At 37.8% G+C, this 17923-nt stretch overlaps 2 protein-coding genes across 4 annotated transcripts in view; both read left to right on the top strand.

Moving 5' to 3' along the window:
• LOC135164605 (uncharacterized) overlaps positions 1-17923 on the top strand; it is a 237114-nt gene that overhangs the window by 38176 nt on the left and 181015 nt on the right. The gene's annotated exons all lie outside the window — the stretch shown is intronic.
• LOC135164601 (uncharacterized) lies at positions 8088-16064 on the top strand. Of its 3 annotated transcripts, XM_064125096.1 has the most exons (5): positions 8088-8287; positions 8373-8507; positions 9660-11092; positions 11169-14438; positions 14586-16064. In XM_064125096.1, the coding sequence occupies exons 1-4, from the start codon at positions 8152-8154 to the stop codon at positions 14436-14438; spliced, it is 4974 nt and encodes a 1657-aa protein (XP_063981166.1). In that variant the 5' UTR covers positions 8088-8151; the 3' UTR covers positions 14586-16064. The 3 variants fall into 3 exon arrangements, with proteins under 3 accessions (XP_063981166.1, XP_063981164.1, XP_063981167.1); XM_064125094.1 differs by having other exon boundaries at positions 11169-16064; XM_064125097.1 differs by having other exon boundaries at positions 9660-11074; positions 11169-16064.

Raw genomic sequence — 17923 nt, forward strand, 5'->3', positions numbered from 1 at the left:
GTTTAACTGTTGATCGCATTTTACACATGGCGCGCGATGGGACGAATGACAACAACTGAAATGTTTATCTGGAAAAGCATAAACAATTTGTTGTTCTTATGACCGTTTCCTCGAGAACCAATTAGACACATTGATTGAAAAATTTGAGGATCCAATAAGGATAACAGTAAAAAGAAACATGCGTTACACATACGTCTTCTTAGTGTTTACACATAGAAGTTGCGTCTATTCAGAGTTGTAAAAAAAAAAGCACCGACAACATTCTTCATATAGATTGGACAATCGATTTCTCAAGAGAAAAAAATACGCTTTTTTACCTTTGAAAAAAGAAGAAATGAAAAAATATGTGTATAAAATTTATGCACGACAGAAGTGAAACTTCTTAGCCACAGATTGTTGAAAAATTTTGTCTGAATTTTTTGGGATAATTTCCAGAAATTTTTATTGAGCCACACATGAAGATTTCAGAACACTTTGCCATTGAAAATTCGGAGAAAGCTCGTGGAGAAACCAATCGGAATAGTCAATTTCTGTTCCATATTTCTCTGAAAATGAACAGAAAACAAGGGAATTGCTGTCAATGCATTTTTGAATTCGGGGAACAGTGACACCGAAGCCCATTTAGGACAAAAAATCAGGAAATTTACGTTTTCATTGGAAAATCAAAGAAATTGATCTCCAATATTCATATTAGAGTATATATTTAAATAAATTACGAAATTCTCATTTTCGTACCGCTTAAAATTCGGGAATTTGACTACAAAAAGCATTTGATGCCACTAGATTGGTAATTGTCAGTGAACTATCCCGATATTAATAAAAAGGTTTTATTAGTATTGTTCATCATATTAACAAAATGAGCCATGTTCCTACTCCGAATCTATCGCGTTTTCGTTTCTCTCCCATGTCTCCCTCCGTCCGACTGCCCCGCCGCGCGCGCCATCCCCTCCCTTTTACTGTCGCTTTTTCGTTACATACGATCGAGATACGTGGGAGCGTATCGGCCAAGTATATATTTCGAAAACTCGAATAAATAGGCCGAGTGCTCCCAATCCCAAGTATCTATACACGACACAACTACCCCTTCCACTACCTCCAAAACTAATTTCCGTAACTGAGTGAAAACGCGGCAATTTGCAGCAAAAATACACTTAGTTACATTACCTAAACCGCCTATGCTATATTCATTTATGGCAAGTTTTTCCGAATTAAACGCCCAATTAAAAAGATCCGCGCATTGCAACGGATTTTTTTACATATTTTCCACGGTGCGATTATCTCAGAATGAAACGGTCAGATTTTTGTTCAAAAGATGACAGCATTTGTTTCCTACGGGCGCTGTGTGGTCGATTCGCAATCAGCGACGCGCGCGAGAAATGAGAGGTTGGCAAAAGTGTCGTGGACCTAGAGATCGTCGAAAATGAACTCTTCAATAATTCAAATTTATCAGTCCACGACTGAATTGTTACCCTCAAATTATGCAAATTATCAATAACTTTTATTTGTTTCTTCTGGTAATTTGGTACAAGAAGTAACGATTTTAGTTTCCATAGAAGGTGAGCATGAAAACAAGAACGAAAGGAAGAGAAAGTGAGAGATGCGACCAATCGAATTCTTCCCAGGCTTATTTTTGTACGATAAAAGTTATTAGGAGTAAATAAGACTTGCTTATATTTGTATTTAAATGTGCCTGAGCAAATTATTTAGCTTGATGCTATAATCAATTTTTTTCACGACAAGACGAGCTAGTACACGAATTTATTATTATTCTTCCACAATTTTTCAACGTGATTTTTCTAATTTTAAATTAATTGGCGAACATAACATATAGACATTTACTAGAAGCATCCAGTGATCAGCAGAAGCTATCACACTGGATGAATCCTGAAACGCGACCAGTTGAAATAACCGTTCAATTTTAGATTAGAGAGAATCATATCTGGTGACATATAGACATTTACAAAACTCATCCAGTGATCAGCAGAAGGTATCACACTGGATGAATCCTGAAATGCGACCAGTTGAAACAACCGTTTAATTTTAGATTAGAGCGAATTAGATCTGGTAACATATAGACATTTACTAAAATCATCCAGTGATCGGCAGAAGCTATCACACTGGATGAATCCTGAAACGCGACCAGTTGAAACAGCCGTTTGATTTTAGATTAGAGAGAATTAGATCTGGTTTGGTTAATGGAACTATTGGAGTCGTAACAGCAGTTACTAAATCCGTTAATAAGGCAGTAGAATATATAAATTCTATAACCGTTCGCCTAGAATCGGGGAAAGAATTCGAAATGGAACGTATCGACGTAAAATTCGAAATCATGTGTGGAGCTTACATATCGAGACGACAGTTTCCCATCTGTTTGAGCTATGGAATTACAATACATAAGAGTCAAGGCTTGAGTTTACATAATGCTGTTATGGATGTAGGACAAACCATATTTTCTTCTGGCCAAACTGGTACGTCGCTCTTTCAAGAGTAACTACATTGCGAGGCGTCCATTTGATCAATTTCGATCCATCTCCGGCAAAAGCTTCCATTACGGCCATTGAAGCATATAATAGACTCAGGGCAAAGTACAGACCTGATATGAAACAAATACCTCTGCCCGATAAATATTGGCCGAAGGTATGGGACACTCCGTGGGCTTTTGAAATTGGTTCAAATGATGAGACGAATGTAGAAAATAAACAAGTCGATATAAGTTCGTCTATCTGTGGGCTATGCAATTCTGCCGGTGGTGCCAGTTATGCTAATGCACTAATTCAATGCATATTTCGGTCCCTCATAATACGCCAAGTACTGTTGCTCACACCTGAAGGTGAGCACACAGTGATAAATGAATTATTGAAAAAATACATAGAAGGCTCTGAAGTTTTGAATGCAAGTGCACTCATACAATTCGTCGATGATAAATTTTCTCTTGATAACGAGCAGGATCCCGTAATCTTTCTGGAGCGATTATGTGACAAAGTGCGTGATTTACAACAAAATTTAAAACATGAATTTACTCATCTTGATCGATGTAAAGTATGTAATTATATGAAAACTTCAAAAGAGAATAATATTGTTTTGAGTTTATCATTTAATAACATCAAAGAACCAGTGTCCTTAGATGATTTGATCAAAAGATCACTGTCATGTTGGTACGACGTTTCACAACATTGTGATAATTGTGGACATGTCACTGATGTTTCAGGAAAAACATGCTTAAGTAGTAGCTGCGCGGTACTTATTGTAAAATTGAACATTCTTTCGTTCAATAAAAAGGATGTTAATAGTGCCGTGTTACATGGCAAAATCGGAAAAAATGACCACTATATTAGTCTGCTTCGGGATAAGAAAACCGAATGGATAAAAACAGACGATACAAACATTGGCAAAATGCGATGGCCGAGAAATTTCAAGGATGTATATCGTTTATTTTTAGAACGGAGCAAATTTAAGTAATAGTAAGACTCTCATTCGATAGTAGCTTGGGTAGTGGAGGTATAAAATCTCTTGCCCATTTTGAAAAACTGCTTGAAATCCGGCAAAAAACAAAAACAAAACATGTTTTTGTAAAAAAATGCGCCAAGCATATATTTCGATGTTGTTCATTTGAAAAACAAAATTGAAAAAAACTTAAAAAAACAATTACTTAAAAAGTGAAGCCACAATTATGGAAATTTGAAAAAACTACAGAAATAGCAAAAGACGCCAAGCTCATTGATTGAATTCACCAGTGGAGACAGCTGCTGATAATTGGAGTCCATAAACCGTTTTGAGTTCTCTATGAATATTTTGACTAAGACGAGTCCCATAATATCCTACAAAGGATATCGCAGTCAAATCAAATACTCGACTCAAATCGAAAGGGGTAAAAAGTCCTTTGTTAATCAAAAAATTATTCAGCCATATGGTCAGGATCAACGTACTTGGCGTGGTTTTTTAGAAACTCACCACTTTCTCTTTAGAACTAGCTACAACAGAGTACTTTCCTCTATTACACGAACTGTCGTTTAGTCTGGTGTTATGTCTGGTGTTATGTACCTGAGTTACCAGGAGGATAGTGGCTCCTCTCACCAGGTTGAGCGCCAAAGTTTTGAAAACCGTAGATTCATCAGCCGCTAAACCTCTAAAGAGGACTCCATCGAAGTTGACTCGTTCACTCTCCGGAGGCCAGGGTTTAGGTTTTAATTATAAATAAATTGGTAAAACAAGCTCTTAGGAGAGCACACTTTATTTTATTTAGACTTCTGTTGAAACTTCAAGAAGACTTTAAACACAAAATAATCCGTAAAACTAAATAAGGCGGAGAGAGAAGCTCAAAGTTGTGGGTAAGACGACCACACTAGGACTAACTTAAAAATAATAATTAAATCTAAGGTCTGGGTCCTACACCCCCACCCGTTTATTAGTTGCGCGCGCAATCTTTGTGCGTAAAACATAGGAAGATAGCTCCTTGAAGAAAATGGGAGGGGGGCGGAGAAAAGAGGGATGGATCTTGAACAAGGGGACCATGCCACGTCATGTTTACGTTGCGAGAAACTCAGGCCCCTTTGAGCCAGCAAAACAATGAACAAGGGAAACAACATGTGTGGGGCACATGTAGCGCGAAGCCTTTCTAAATATTTTATAACAGAGGGAGTTTCCAATTTCCCGACCGTGACCGTCAAATGGATTTTCATCTATTATTTTGACATTTTCGTGGAAAGTGTTTTTATGATAAATTTTGGAGAATCATAAATCCAACAGGCAGACTCCACGCCTGAGATTTATGACTTCCGGTGGTTTTCCACTTTCAACAGAATTATTTTCCATCCCTTGTTTATTCTTCCATAGCTCGACCTTCTCCTAACTTTCTAATTTATCAGAATACATTTTCAAATTTCGCGGATAAAATGGTGAATTAATAGTGCCATCTATGTAATTTTGGCCGCAGGATATCACACTGGGAATTCTAGGGGAATCAACAAAGCGAAAAATTGAACCGAAAGTTCCATCTGGTTATCGTGAAAAGGTATATGAGTTTGATAACCGTGACGAGCAGACCATCGGTCTAGGGAATTTTCTACAATTCAACTATGTTCGAGACACGAACTATCGTAGGTCGACGGTTGATGTATAGGGATCAGCCCCCTGCAACTTGAGCAAATACGTGACCCCGAATGTGTCTCAACTCGCGAGGTGGCGTTAGTATCACCAGGGCTGTGGGTTAATGATGTTGATTAATGCGGGAAATTGAATCGGGATTGCACTTCACAAATAATCATAATTTTACCACAAATAGTCTTTATTAAAAACTTGGAAACTTAGAAATACAAAAGATGCTTTGGCTGCAGCTGTGGCGTGTTAACTCTCTGGGGAATAATAACTAGTTTTCAGTGCGCGACAACTCAGTCGTCGTTGTGATGTCCTGGGGGTAAATAAAATAGATGGCGCTATTGATCGGCCATTTTAATCCGCGAGTTTTTGAGTTATCGTTTTAAGATGAAATTTTAATGCCGTTGGAAAATTTTATAATAACATTTAAAATAAAACCATAAGGACAAACAATGAACAGGGGATGAATAAATTGACTGTCGTGAGAAAAACCGTTGGACGAAAACATAAATCTCAAGTTGTTGAGTTTTAATCTAATTTATTACCCTCAAAACTCTGGATAAAGGGCGTTCTTTGTAAAACTGAAACTTGAAGACAAAAAGTCAAGTCAACGGTCACGGTCCCAAGTCATGAAATTTGAGCACTGCTTATTTTAAAGGTTTTCTGGGTTACATCTTCGACACATGTGGGATCCATTGTTCATTGTTTGTTGTAGAAGGAGAAATCTAAAACCTTCCAAGAGGAGGACTTGCGTGCGCCACTTTTGGGGACTGGTGGGGGTTACTGGACCCAACCCTTAGAAGTTTAAGTTGAGATAAGTTAGTATTAATACAATTTTCCTGCTAGCAGCTTCTCTCCGTTAGCCTGTTCAATTAGTTTTCAAGAGCTAAATTAGGATCAGTTATTAGAATAACTTTTGTATGAGGATCCAATTTACGGTTAGTTTTTACCAAATAAAGTGTGAGTGTGCTCTTCTAAGCAGTTGTGTTATTGTTTTATTATTGAATTACCCAACAATTCAATTACCCTCAACCTGGAGAAACAGACTTCGATGGAGTCCTCATTAGAGGTTTAGCGGGTAACGAACCCACATTCGAAGATTGGCGCTAAATACTACTCACCTGGCGCCACCATTCACCTAGTTACCTAGGGAGGACATAACATCGTTGTGATGTCCTGAGCTTGATAGCCAGTAGATGTCACTAAACATCATTAATCTTAGTCCGCGAAATTTAAATTAATCTGAATTTTTATATTTTTGATCAGTGTCAAAAATACGCACAAAATAAGTAGATACAATGGACAATGAACAATGAAAACAACACCCTCAGTGTGGGAACAACCGTTACACATAATTCTTAAACATCTTGAGTTTAGCTTTCCCATTTATTTACCCGTAAAATTCGTTGGATAAACATTTTCTCCAAACCTGAAACTTGAGAAGGAAATCATAAATCTTCGAATCCATACAGTCTAGGTCGTAAAGTACCAGTTCTGTTTTTGCTCATGTTTTGATCCAACACGTGTGAGGTCTTTGTCCATTGTATCGAAAGCTGAGGGCCTGAGTCCCTTGACAGAGAAAACGCGATGTCACGCGGTTTCCTTTTCCCCGCTTTCCTTATTCCACCCCTCTTCCCTTTTTCTCGACCAAGTTGCGTGCGCAACATATAGACTAGTGGGGGTTGTAGGACGCAAACCTTGGAAAATTAGTTAAGTTTAGTTTAGTTCGATTCTAACTTGTTTCATTGCCGTGTGACGTATTGGCCTCCGCCAATGCGTCGTTTTTGAAAATTGATCCCCAAGCATTGGTCAGCAGTCCCACGGTGTCTTGGAGACGCTGTGGTCAGCTGCCCCAGTGTTTGGAGGATCGGTTTACTCCCTGCAACGCCATTTGGACAAAGGACTGAACAATCCAACGGATGTTTAGACCATTGTCAGCACCAAAGTGACGTCACAGCAGGGGTCGAAAGAAGCGGTTTCAGGGCTTTTGGCACGTCCAGTATACTGTGTGACTGTATGAGTCTTGCGTCAAAGATGACACAAGACAATATTGGTGCAAAAAAAAAAAAAAAAAGCCGTGGAACTGCTTAGATCAGCGATTTGGACTTGGAGGAGATTTAGAGACTCGCAGAGAGTACAGATACCTTCCAGCAGCAGACCAGATAGGGTCTTCCACTGCTCGTAACCGCGCTCCAAGTCCAACTCATAAAACACCTAATAACGCGATACCGACCCACTCGCGCACGGAGTGTATACCATTAAGAGCAAATATATATATATGCATTTAATACATTCCGCGAGTGAGATTATTTTGTGTTTTTCCCAATCCGTCACCAAGACACCCCTCCTAGAAGAGTGAACCCGAAGGGCTCACCGAGATCTAGCCGGACGGGGCAGGACGGCCCAGCAGAAGGGGACAAGACACAGGAGTGTCCCATCACCATCAGTCCCAAGAGGGGATATATATATACACCAGCTACTAGCAACCGCTAGTAGCATCCATATATATATATATATATATATATACATGCAAAGTATTTTTTGAGGACAATTCTGATCGAATAAGGTATTGTTTGAGGACATGTGGCTGTTTTAGGGACAGTCCTGAGAATTTTTTACATGAATCGTAGATTTCAGGGACTGACCTCAAAATAGACATAATCAAATGAATGTGGATTTTGAGGACTTCGACGACATACTATAACAAATGGGGACACTGTCCTCAGAATAATTTTCGAAAATGCGTACACTTTGAGGACATTATTCTTCGTTCACATTTTATTCGAGAACTTCATTTTAAAAACCTTGGCTGCAGCCAAGTGCAACATTATCATTGCCATAATCCTCTAGTACATATAACAACTACCATCAAGTTCCTTTTTACTCTTCATTTATCCCCCAAAATCCCAATCCAACGATATTTCCGGGAATTTTAATTCGAGGTATTTCCGGGAATCCCCATCCAACGGCAAAAAACATAACCTCGCAATTGCAGACAGCAACTCGTCCATATCCACTGAATTTCAGGCAATTCAAAAGTGAATTAATGAGATTACAATGTCGGGATTAGTGCTATTTACGGATAATATATTTTACATTACCAAAATTAACGATATCTCCTTGAAGGGGAAGACATGTTCGGTGAAATATCGAGATAAAAAAAAGTACGCGGCTCGTGTGCTAGCAATTTCCAGTAAGTACTTTTGAAACATTTTGAATTTGATTTCATAGCTCCTTCAATTTATCTAAAATTTCGCAAATCTGATGATGTATTACAGATGATGACACAGTTTTGGAGAACCTTAAATTGAATTTCGAGGGAAAAATTCAGAAAGTGAAGGAAATCTGGAAGTGCGTAAATCTAATGGAAAACACATACGTGAAAGCTTGTAAAGAAATCACGAACACTAAAGGTACGTTCCAATTTCAGAAAATTTCAGAGAAAGTCAAGCCCTGTAATGATGGCAGAAATTGTAAACAATTTTCGATCGAAGGAGAGCCAGCCGATAACTTATTGAGAATGAAATATCCCATCTAGCCTGTAATGTATTATTGAAGAGCGATTCCATGTTTCCAAGCAATTTTCTCGTTTTTCTCAGAGTTCTGCATTACAACTACCTGTAATGACCCGAAAAAAGTAATCATTCATGCGAATTATCATAATTCAATGAGCTACAATTTCATCACTATTCAATCAATCTCATGCGCTATTAAGAATGTTTTCGAGAATCATACTCGTATATATATATTGATGGAAAGCATCGTTTGAGGACAATTCTGATAAAATAATGTATTATTTGGGGACATGGGGCTGTTTTAGGGACAGGGATTTTTTCATAATTCGATGACTTACAAAGTTGCATTACCATTCAATCATTCTTTTCCGTTATTGATAATGTTTTCGAAAATCCAAAAACTGTATTCAGAATGCAAGGATACTCGTTAGGTAATAATGACATCGAGTCGGTTCTCGGTAATTATCTCAATCATTTGTCAAAAATATATACATATAAAGTAGCGTTTGAGGACAATTCAGATGAAATAATGTATAGTTCGGAGACATGTGGCTGTTTCAGGGAATGTCCTCAAAGTTTTTTATACAAATCGTAGGTTTCCGGGTCGGATCTCAAAATATATATAATTAGGTTAATGCGGATTATGACGACTTGGACTAATCCCGGACACTGACCCCGAACTAATTTTCAATTAATTCGATGAATTACACAATTTCATACTTATTTAATCATTGTTTTGCATTATCAATAACGTTTTCAAAAATCGATAGTTTATCAAAAATGTGAATTGAACGTGAAAACTGCCTACAAGTCTGTGCTACATTCTTACGCGGTAAATCGCTCGGTTCTCCCTCTTTCAAAAGTGATAAATTACTGCTCAATCTACCGTGGATTTTATAATGAGTCTGAAATTCAACTTGTTATCTAATTTGACTTGTCTGATTAACGAGATTCTAATCATCCCATCCCTTTGAGCAGTAGATAATTTGATCTTTGATAATTTTTTCATGCACACCACCTCGATCATCATTAGATGTTTCTTATTTTCAGATGACACTGTCTTATTTGTGGATAAAACGATTTTGTCTGAAAACTACGAGAGTGTATGCACTCAAGCATTTCTCTCGAGTGTTTTTGAAGGAGTAGATGATTTTTTCGCTAAATCATCACATTTTCTGAAACTGACAAAGATTCGATCGAACAACGAGCAGAATGATAATGCATCGAAGCCGAAGAGTCAAAAAAGAAAAAATTCACCAACAAGTAGAGAACTCAAGATGAACACCAAGCGTCTCAAAGACGATCATCGATCCAGTATTGTGACTTCCGAAGAAGGAGTCCCACACAACCTGATGGATTGGAGTAACAAGTCAAAGCCGAAGATCGCCCGAAAAAGAAAAAAATCACCAAAAAGTGGAGAATTCGATATGAACGCTAAACGTACCAAAGATGATCAGGGATTTAATTCTGTACATCACAAAGAAGAAGCCCCATACAACTTGATGGGTTGTAGTGTAAAATTGAATTCACGAGTGTCACAGTCTCAATGCAGTATTGAGGAAATACCACCACGGCTGGAAGACGAAATATTGGATAATACATGCGCAGTGGATTTGTGTTCAGAAATCAAACAATTGAATTCCAAGAACTGTAGGAGACGTTTAAATTTTTCTGGACCAGCATTTGATCCATCAAACCAGGAGACGAGGAATGAAGAGAAATTGACAATGTCACAAGCAGGCTCTTCACATCCTGAGCAAACATCTCCTATTGCAGTTCCACTCAAAATTTTCTGTGGAGACCAGACTGAAAACTTGGAGCAAAAAAAGCAAATTTCAGGCATTCAAGAAACACTTTCTACTGCTGTCTTATCCGAAAGTCATTCTGTTGGCTTTAACAATCATTCCAAGCCAGTACAACAGTCGTCAGGTACTAGCACAATGCCATTTATGACGAACGAGAATCAGAAAAGCTGCAGAAAACGATTGGATTTTAATGGACAGTATTGTGGTGCATCAACTGTCATTCAATTACCTCTTGATGTAACTGCTGAGGGTAGTGAATTAGGAAGATCAGAGTGTGATGAAAAACTTCAAATTACTAAAGTACAAGTTTCAGCCTCAGATAACGTATCTCCTGTCACAATTCTACCCAACAGTTCCTCTAAAAATCCGATTGATGACACTGCTCTGGAAGAGCGAACTTCACCTGTTGAGAAAGAAACTTCTGCGGATGTTGTACTTCAGGATTCTTCCTATGGACGCTGCACTGATTTGGAGCTGGCGGAGTCAGTAGACAAAAGTCAGCATATCCTCAGCGAGACATTCACTGTTGAATTGAATGATGCGGCTCGCTCTGATGCAGTGGAATTGAACCCCGATAATTTTCAAGCTGGCGCAGGTCTTCCAGAAATTATTTCTAATCACAGTACTAGCCATGAGCCCAATAGCACTCTCGAGTCAGATGTAAGTGTAGAGAAAAATGTAAGTAGCATCTGTCACTCATTGTCAGAACTTTTTAAACAGAATTTTGAAAATGACTGGTTTTTCTATTTCCCAGGTAAAAATTAATTCTAAGATAAAATTGGAAGCGACTACAGAGCATTCCGTCGATGATACGAACGATCGCACCAGTCAACCAGTTAGAATGAGTCTGAGTGATTTTTCATATCAAGTGGAGAATCATGATGATAAATTAATCGAGAAGAATGAAGAGACGACAATCGTTGCAGAATTGGACCTAGATGAAAACAAGACGAAATTACTGGAAAATTTACGAGATCCATCCAGAGTAGGAAATATACCGGGAAAGGAAAAAGAAGATGTCTGTAAGCCAGTTGATGCGAACGATTGTACCAGTTTGCGAGGGGGAACCAGTCCAACTGATTTTCCGTCTCAAGTGGGAAACCACGATGAAAAATTCATTGAAGAGAATGAAGATACGACGATCATTCCAGACTCAGACTGCGATGAAAACGATACTGAGTTGCTGAAAAATCTGCGAGTCCCATTCATAGCAGAAAATCTATCGGTAAAGAAGGAAAAAGATGTTTATGAGCCACTTGACCATAATTTCAACGAAAAAACCTCGACAATACCTGCAAGAAACAGCACTTTTGATGAGCTACTCAGTAAGAAATTTGTGGCACAGAATGTAACTGTCACGGAATCGTTTCTTGAAGATTTACTCCATGATTATGGGCCTCAGTCAGCTCCTAGTGAAGTGGAAGATTGTGGAGGAGTAGTAACTGAACAATCAAGGAACAACGTCGAAGTTGACAGTATGAGGGTCGATGGAAATATTCCGAAATATCACAACAGTAATAAAACACCTTGCGGTTCGCTGAAAAAATCAGTGAAAACAAAAGGTGTGCCAAAGCTCACCCAGATTGAGGTTGTTGAGCGTCCGTATTACATATTCAGAAAAACAGAGCAATGTGTACAGGGTAATCGTCGCGAAGAATGTTCCAGGGCTCATCATCGTGAAATACCTGATGAAAGTGTTAATAATGGTCAAAATGACGACAATCCTGGAGTGTTTGGTAGGCCCCGATTCCATTCCACCATGTGCGATTCAAGAGATGAAGCCACTGAAACAATACATTCTCGAGATGAAGAAATTACCGAAGATGGCGATGAAGAAATTTCTGAAGATGGCGATAGTTCCGATAATTACAATCCAGAAGAAGACAACAATCAAGAACCAGATTCAGATGAATACACGACAGAGGAAGAACTAGAAAAAGAATCCCACCCTCCTGAGCCACTCAATATAACACATCAAGGGAATCCACCTATCTCTGCTCCAGATGATAGAGACTTGCACGTAGATGTGTCATCGTCTGGGACAAAAAAACATTTTTGTCTCTACTGCCATAAATTCCAAACGAAATTGGCAAGACACTTGACTTTGGTTCATGCAGATCAGGAGGATGTGAAAAAATTTATGGTCTTACCACCAGGAACACGAGAACGACAGGAAATTATCTCTGTTATCAGAAAAAATGGTGATTTCGTATTTAATTCTGACAGACGCTTCAACGATGGCTCCTTGATCGTTTGTAGACGACCAACCCCAAAGATGAGAAAGACGGCAGAAGATTTCACCGTTTGTGCTAACTGCAAGGGTCAGTACTCAAAATCTGTTGTACGACATCATTTTCGTGAGTGTGCTAAACATGATGGGAAGAATCAGCGGATTGTATTGGTAAAGGGAAAGAAAATTGCTGCTCGAGTGCACTCCCGAGCGAGCGTCGATGTTCGAAACAAAATTTTTCCATATTTGAGAGAAGATGAGGTCGTTAAGAGTATACGATACGATGAACTGGTTACCTTGTATGCGAATAAAATGTGCGAGAAGCATGGAACTCATCAGCATCTTTTCCAGATGATTCGAGCTAAATTGCGTCTTTTGGGTCGATTTCTCATTGCAATACGAAAGATTGAGAACCGTATTGAAAATTTCAGTGACGTTTATCAACCAAGATTTTATGATGCAGCTGTGGACGCTGTTCGAGTGGTAGCAAAATTTGACCCTGAGAAGAAAATCTTCGACGCTCCAGCAGTTGCTGCAGGATATGGCACACTTTTAAAGAAGGTCGGTGAGATTCTACGCTCTGAATGTATAAAAAAAGAGCGGGTGGACGAGCAAAAACGACTTGAAGATTTTTTGAAATTGCTTGAGGAGGATTACGGTACGAGCATTAACCGTGCAGTAACCGAAACACAAACGCAAAACAATCGCAGAAAAGAAGTGATACTCCCGACTACGGATGATATCAAGAAGCTGTTTGCTTATGTAACAACAGAGCGCAAAGCGCATTTCGAGCAACTTTCGAAGAAATTTTCGTACACTAGCTGGGAAGACCTTTCGAAAATGACGCTGCTGTCGCTCCAAATTTTCAATCGTCGTCGATCGGGAGAAGTCGAGCGATTGTATCTTGAGGACTTCAAAAGTTATCGTGGTCTCGATTATGCTAAAGACAGAGGAACATACAATGGTCTAAGTGAGGAAGGGAAAAAGTTGGCCAGGAAGTACGTGAGGTTTGAGATCCGGGGTAAACTCAATCGAGGCGTTCCGGTGTTACTTGATTCTGATATGTTGGACTGCTTGAACCTCTTGATTGCCCACAGAAAGGATGCAAGAGTTCCAGAGAGCAATTCATATTTATTTGGATTGCCTTCGACCGATAAAGATCGCCATCGTCATCTTCAGGCATGTGATTTAATGCGTGAGTATTCTGTGAAATGTGGAGCCCAAATGCCCGAGACACTGCGTGGAACGACATTGAGGAAACATATCGCAACAAGATGCATTAACTTGAACTTGACAGACGGTCAGGTGGCAGATTTGGCAAATTTCATGGGCCATGCTGAAAAGATCCATAAGGATATTTATAGGCAACCTGTTCTAGAAACCGACATCGTCAAAATCTCGAAAATATTGAATGCAGCACAAGGTCTAGATATCTCGGATAATGAGTCAGATGACGAAGTTGAAAATGAGCACAGTATCCCACGTAGAACATATAATCGAAGGAGTGATCACACAGAAGGGGATTACGCCGATGAATCGAATTCTTTCGGGGGCAGAACAGATGGGAATTCATATGAGGTGAACACACGTACTTCGAGAGCAAAACATCAATGGTCTAGTGAGGAAAAGAACACTGTTTTGTCAGCCTTCGCAAACCAATTAGAAGCTGGAAAAGTTCCATCCGGGAAAGATATGCAGCAGTTTATTGATTCGAATATTTGTATGAGAGGACGAACCGTCCCACAACTCAGGACATGGCTGCATACCCAAAAGAAGAAAATCTCTAAGACTTAAGTATGTTCAGTAGTAATTTTTCCTTTTTGAAAATAGTTCTCGATCTTATTGCTCATTTTTTGACAAGATATCTTGTTTTATTCTATATTCCTATGCGTACAAAAATTTATTCTGACTCCCATAACAAAAAATGAAGAAAATTTCCAGGTAAACTATTTTCTTCATTTTATATCATCCATGGTTGACTCGAAATGGTACCGAGCCCAGGGTCATGAAAGTGATTGCAAAAACTAGAAGATATCAGCGAGAAAAATACGGAAATCATAACTACTCATTAGCGAAAAGCTTCAATCTCATTCTTTAAAGAATGTCCTCAAAACAAACATATAACCAGTATCCCCATATCCTCCAGACCATGGATCGTCGAGTCCCCGAACCCACCAGAATACATTAATTTTCCTCATAGTACCCTTTAAACTATTTCAGTCAGGTATGCAGCTATATACAACTCAGAAGTATATAATAGTCTAGTTATTCTCATATGATCTCACCTCAATGTGATAATTGGCTTCGTGATAACCACTGATTATAATTCGTATATGGTGAGCCCGAGGACAACTTTTATGCTTTTAGTTTTCATTTTTTACTACGCTTAATATATGTTTATGTTGACATTCGTTCATTAAGTAAGAAAATACTCCTTCATTTCATATTTGTACGAAAATTATGTTCGTATTCACCAGATAAAATAAATAGAAATTTCACGCAAATCACAGTATTTTTCATTTTATATCTTGTTTGATCGATACGCAATATGTAACACCCGAAGGCCATGGTCATGAAATTAATTGCAAAAATTCAAGTAATGCATGTTAAAATGATAATCAAATTATGAAATAAATTTTTTTCAAGTTTCCAATTTTACTCTATAAAAATCATAATTATAGAATAATTAAATGATATCGAAAAACTTTCAAAAGTTTGTAATCTGTCCTCATAATAGACATAAAGAAGGCGTCCTCATACTAATCATTGCATGTATTTCCTGGTCCTCAAAGCCACCGTAACATGCTCAATATCTTCATAGTAACTACTAGATCATGATTAGCAGAAGGAGGGGAATATACTACGTTAGTATCGCTGTTGAAGATCATTTCGAAAATGAGAATGGCATAGATGCATTTGCATTGGATTCTTTTGATGATGCATTAAATATCTGCATTTGACGATTGTGATTTTGTGCTCAACGATAGTCTAAAAAAGGACCTGCAGGAGATGACCTTTGACAACTAGAAAACGCTCTATGGTCGCCTAAAATATAATGATTTTGCATCATATTTTTTAATTCACCAATTCAGCATTCATCCGAGCAGTACCTGTGCCAAATTAAATATATTGAATCGTACGCACTCCGTGTGAAAGTGGTATGGTCCCGTAGTTAAATATACCATGAGAAAATCGATAATAATAACTCTCTTATCAAAAAGTTAACGACTATGATTCCCTGATAACAAAAAAAGTGATGTATGCACATTCAAATTTCTCGTATTACCTCTCATCGTTATTCATATATGTCTGTCGTACCTTTAGTGCGATGTAATACTTTATCGCAGAGAATGTTTTTAACTGTCTTCGAATCAGTCAATCGATACAAATTGGAAGTCTCCATACTCATAATTAAATAGATGTCCTCATAGTACTCGAATCGTGATTTATACGTCCCCATAGTACCCGTCCAACTGTTTCGCTCTGGTGTCCTCATAGTTGGCATTATTATTATTTGTCCCATGCTTTACATATAATGATTGTTCATAAATAAAGATCAAGGAAATCAATGAAAACTGCTGATTATTATCTATAAAAATCATAATTATAGAATAATTAAATGATATCGAAAAACTTTCAAAAGTTTGTAATCTGTCCTCATAATAGACAGAAAGAAGGCGTCCTCATACTAATCATTGCATGTATTTCCTGGTCCTCAAAGCCACCGTAACATGGTCAATATCTTCATAGTAACTACTAGATCATGATTAGCAGAAGGAGGGGAATATACTACGTTAGTATCGCTGTTGAAGATCATTTCCATAATGAGAATGGCATAGATGCATTTGACGATTGTGATTTTGTGCGCAACGATAGTCTAAAAAAGGACCTGCAGGAGATGACCTTTGACAACTAGAAAACGCTCTATGGTCGCCTGAAATTTAATGATTTTGCATCATATTTTTTAATTCACCAATTCAGCATTCATCCGAGCAGTACCTGTGCCAAATTAAATATATTGAATCGTACGCACTCCGTGTGAAAGTGGTATGGTCCCGTAGTTAAATATACCATGAGAAAATCGATAATAATAACTCTCTTATCAAAAAGTTAACGACCACGATTCCCTGATAACAAAAAAAGTGATGTATGCACATTCAAATTTCTCGTATTACCTCTCATCGTTATTCATATATGTCTGTCGTACCTTTAGTGCGATGTAATACTTTATCGCAGAGAATGTTTTTAACTGTCTTCGAATCAGTCAATCGATACAAATTGGAAGTCTCCATACTCATAATTAAATAGATGTCCTCATAGTACTCGAATCGTGATTTATACGTCCCCATAGTAGCCGTCCAACTGTTTCGCTCTGGTGTCCTCATAGTTGGCATTATTATTATTTGTCCCATACTTTACATATAATGATTTTTCATAAATAAAATTCAAGGAAATCAATGAAAACTGCTGATTATTAGTAAACATGGCATATAATGATTATTTGGCTCGATTTAGCGAACATATAAGGAGTGTCCTCAAAACCACCATTACACATATATATATATATATATATATACATATACCATTACACACCATTACACATATATATATATATATGTGTAATGGTGTGTAATGGTATATATATGGTATATATATATATATGTGTAATGGTGTGTAATGGTATATGTATATATATATATATATATATATGTGTAATGGTGGTTTTGAGGACACTCCTTATATGTTCGCTAAATCGAGCCAAATAATCATTATATGCCATGTTTACTAATAATCAGCAGTTTTCATTGATTTCCTTGAATTTTATTTATGAAAAATCATTATATGTAAAGTATGGGACAAATAATAATAATGCCAACTATGAGGACACCAGAGCGAAACAGTTGGACGGCTACTATGGGGACGTATAAATCACGATTCGAGTACTATGAGGACATCTATTTAATTATGAGTATGGAGACTTCCAATTTGTATCGATTGACTGATTCGAAGACAGTTAAAAACATTCTCTGCGATAAAGTATTACATCGCACTAAAGGTACGACAGACATATATGAATAACGATGAGAGGTAATACGAGAAATTTGAATGTGCATACATCACTTTTTTTGTTATCAGGGAATCGTGGTCGTTAACTTTTTGATAAGAGAGTTATTATTATCGATTTTCTCATGGTATATTTAACTACGGGACCATACCACTTTCACACGGAGTGCGTACGATTCAATATATTTAATTTGGCACAGGTACTGCTCGGATGA

The sequence above is a fragment of the Diachasmimorpha longicaudata genome, chromosome 7, assembly GCF_034640455.1.
Source record: "Diachasmimorpha longicaudata isolate KC_UGA_2023 chromosome 7, iyDiaLong2, whole genome shotgun sequence".
NCBI classification, from domain to species: domain Eukaryota; kingdom Metazoa; phylum Arthropoda; class Insecta; order Hymenoptera; family Braconidae; genus Diachasmimorpha; species Diachasmimorpha longicaudata.

What these genes read in the sequence shown, in the direction of transcription:
- LOC135164601 (XM_064125094.1), top strand. Translation starts at nt 8,152, where the DNA reads ATGTCGGGATTAGTGCTATTTACGGATAATATATTTTACATTACCAAA. An exon ending in AGAAATCACGAACACTAAAG is followed by an intron (nt 8,508 to 9,659) that starts GTACGTTCCAAT and finishes TCTTATTTTCAG; the next exon opens with ATGACACTGTCTTATTTGTG. An exon ending in ATGTAAGTGTAGAGAAAAAT is followed by an intron (nt 11,093 to 11,168) that starts GTAAGTAGCATC and finishes TCTATTTCCCAG; the next exon opens with GTAAAAATTAATTCTAAGAT.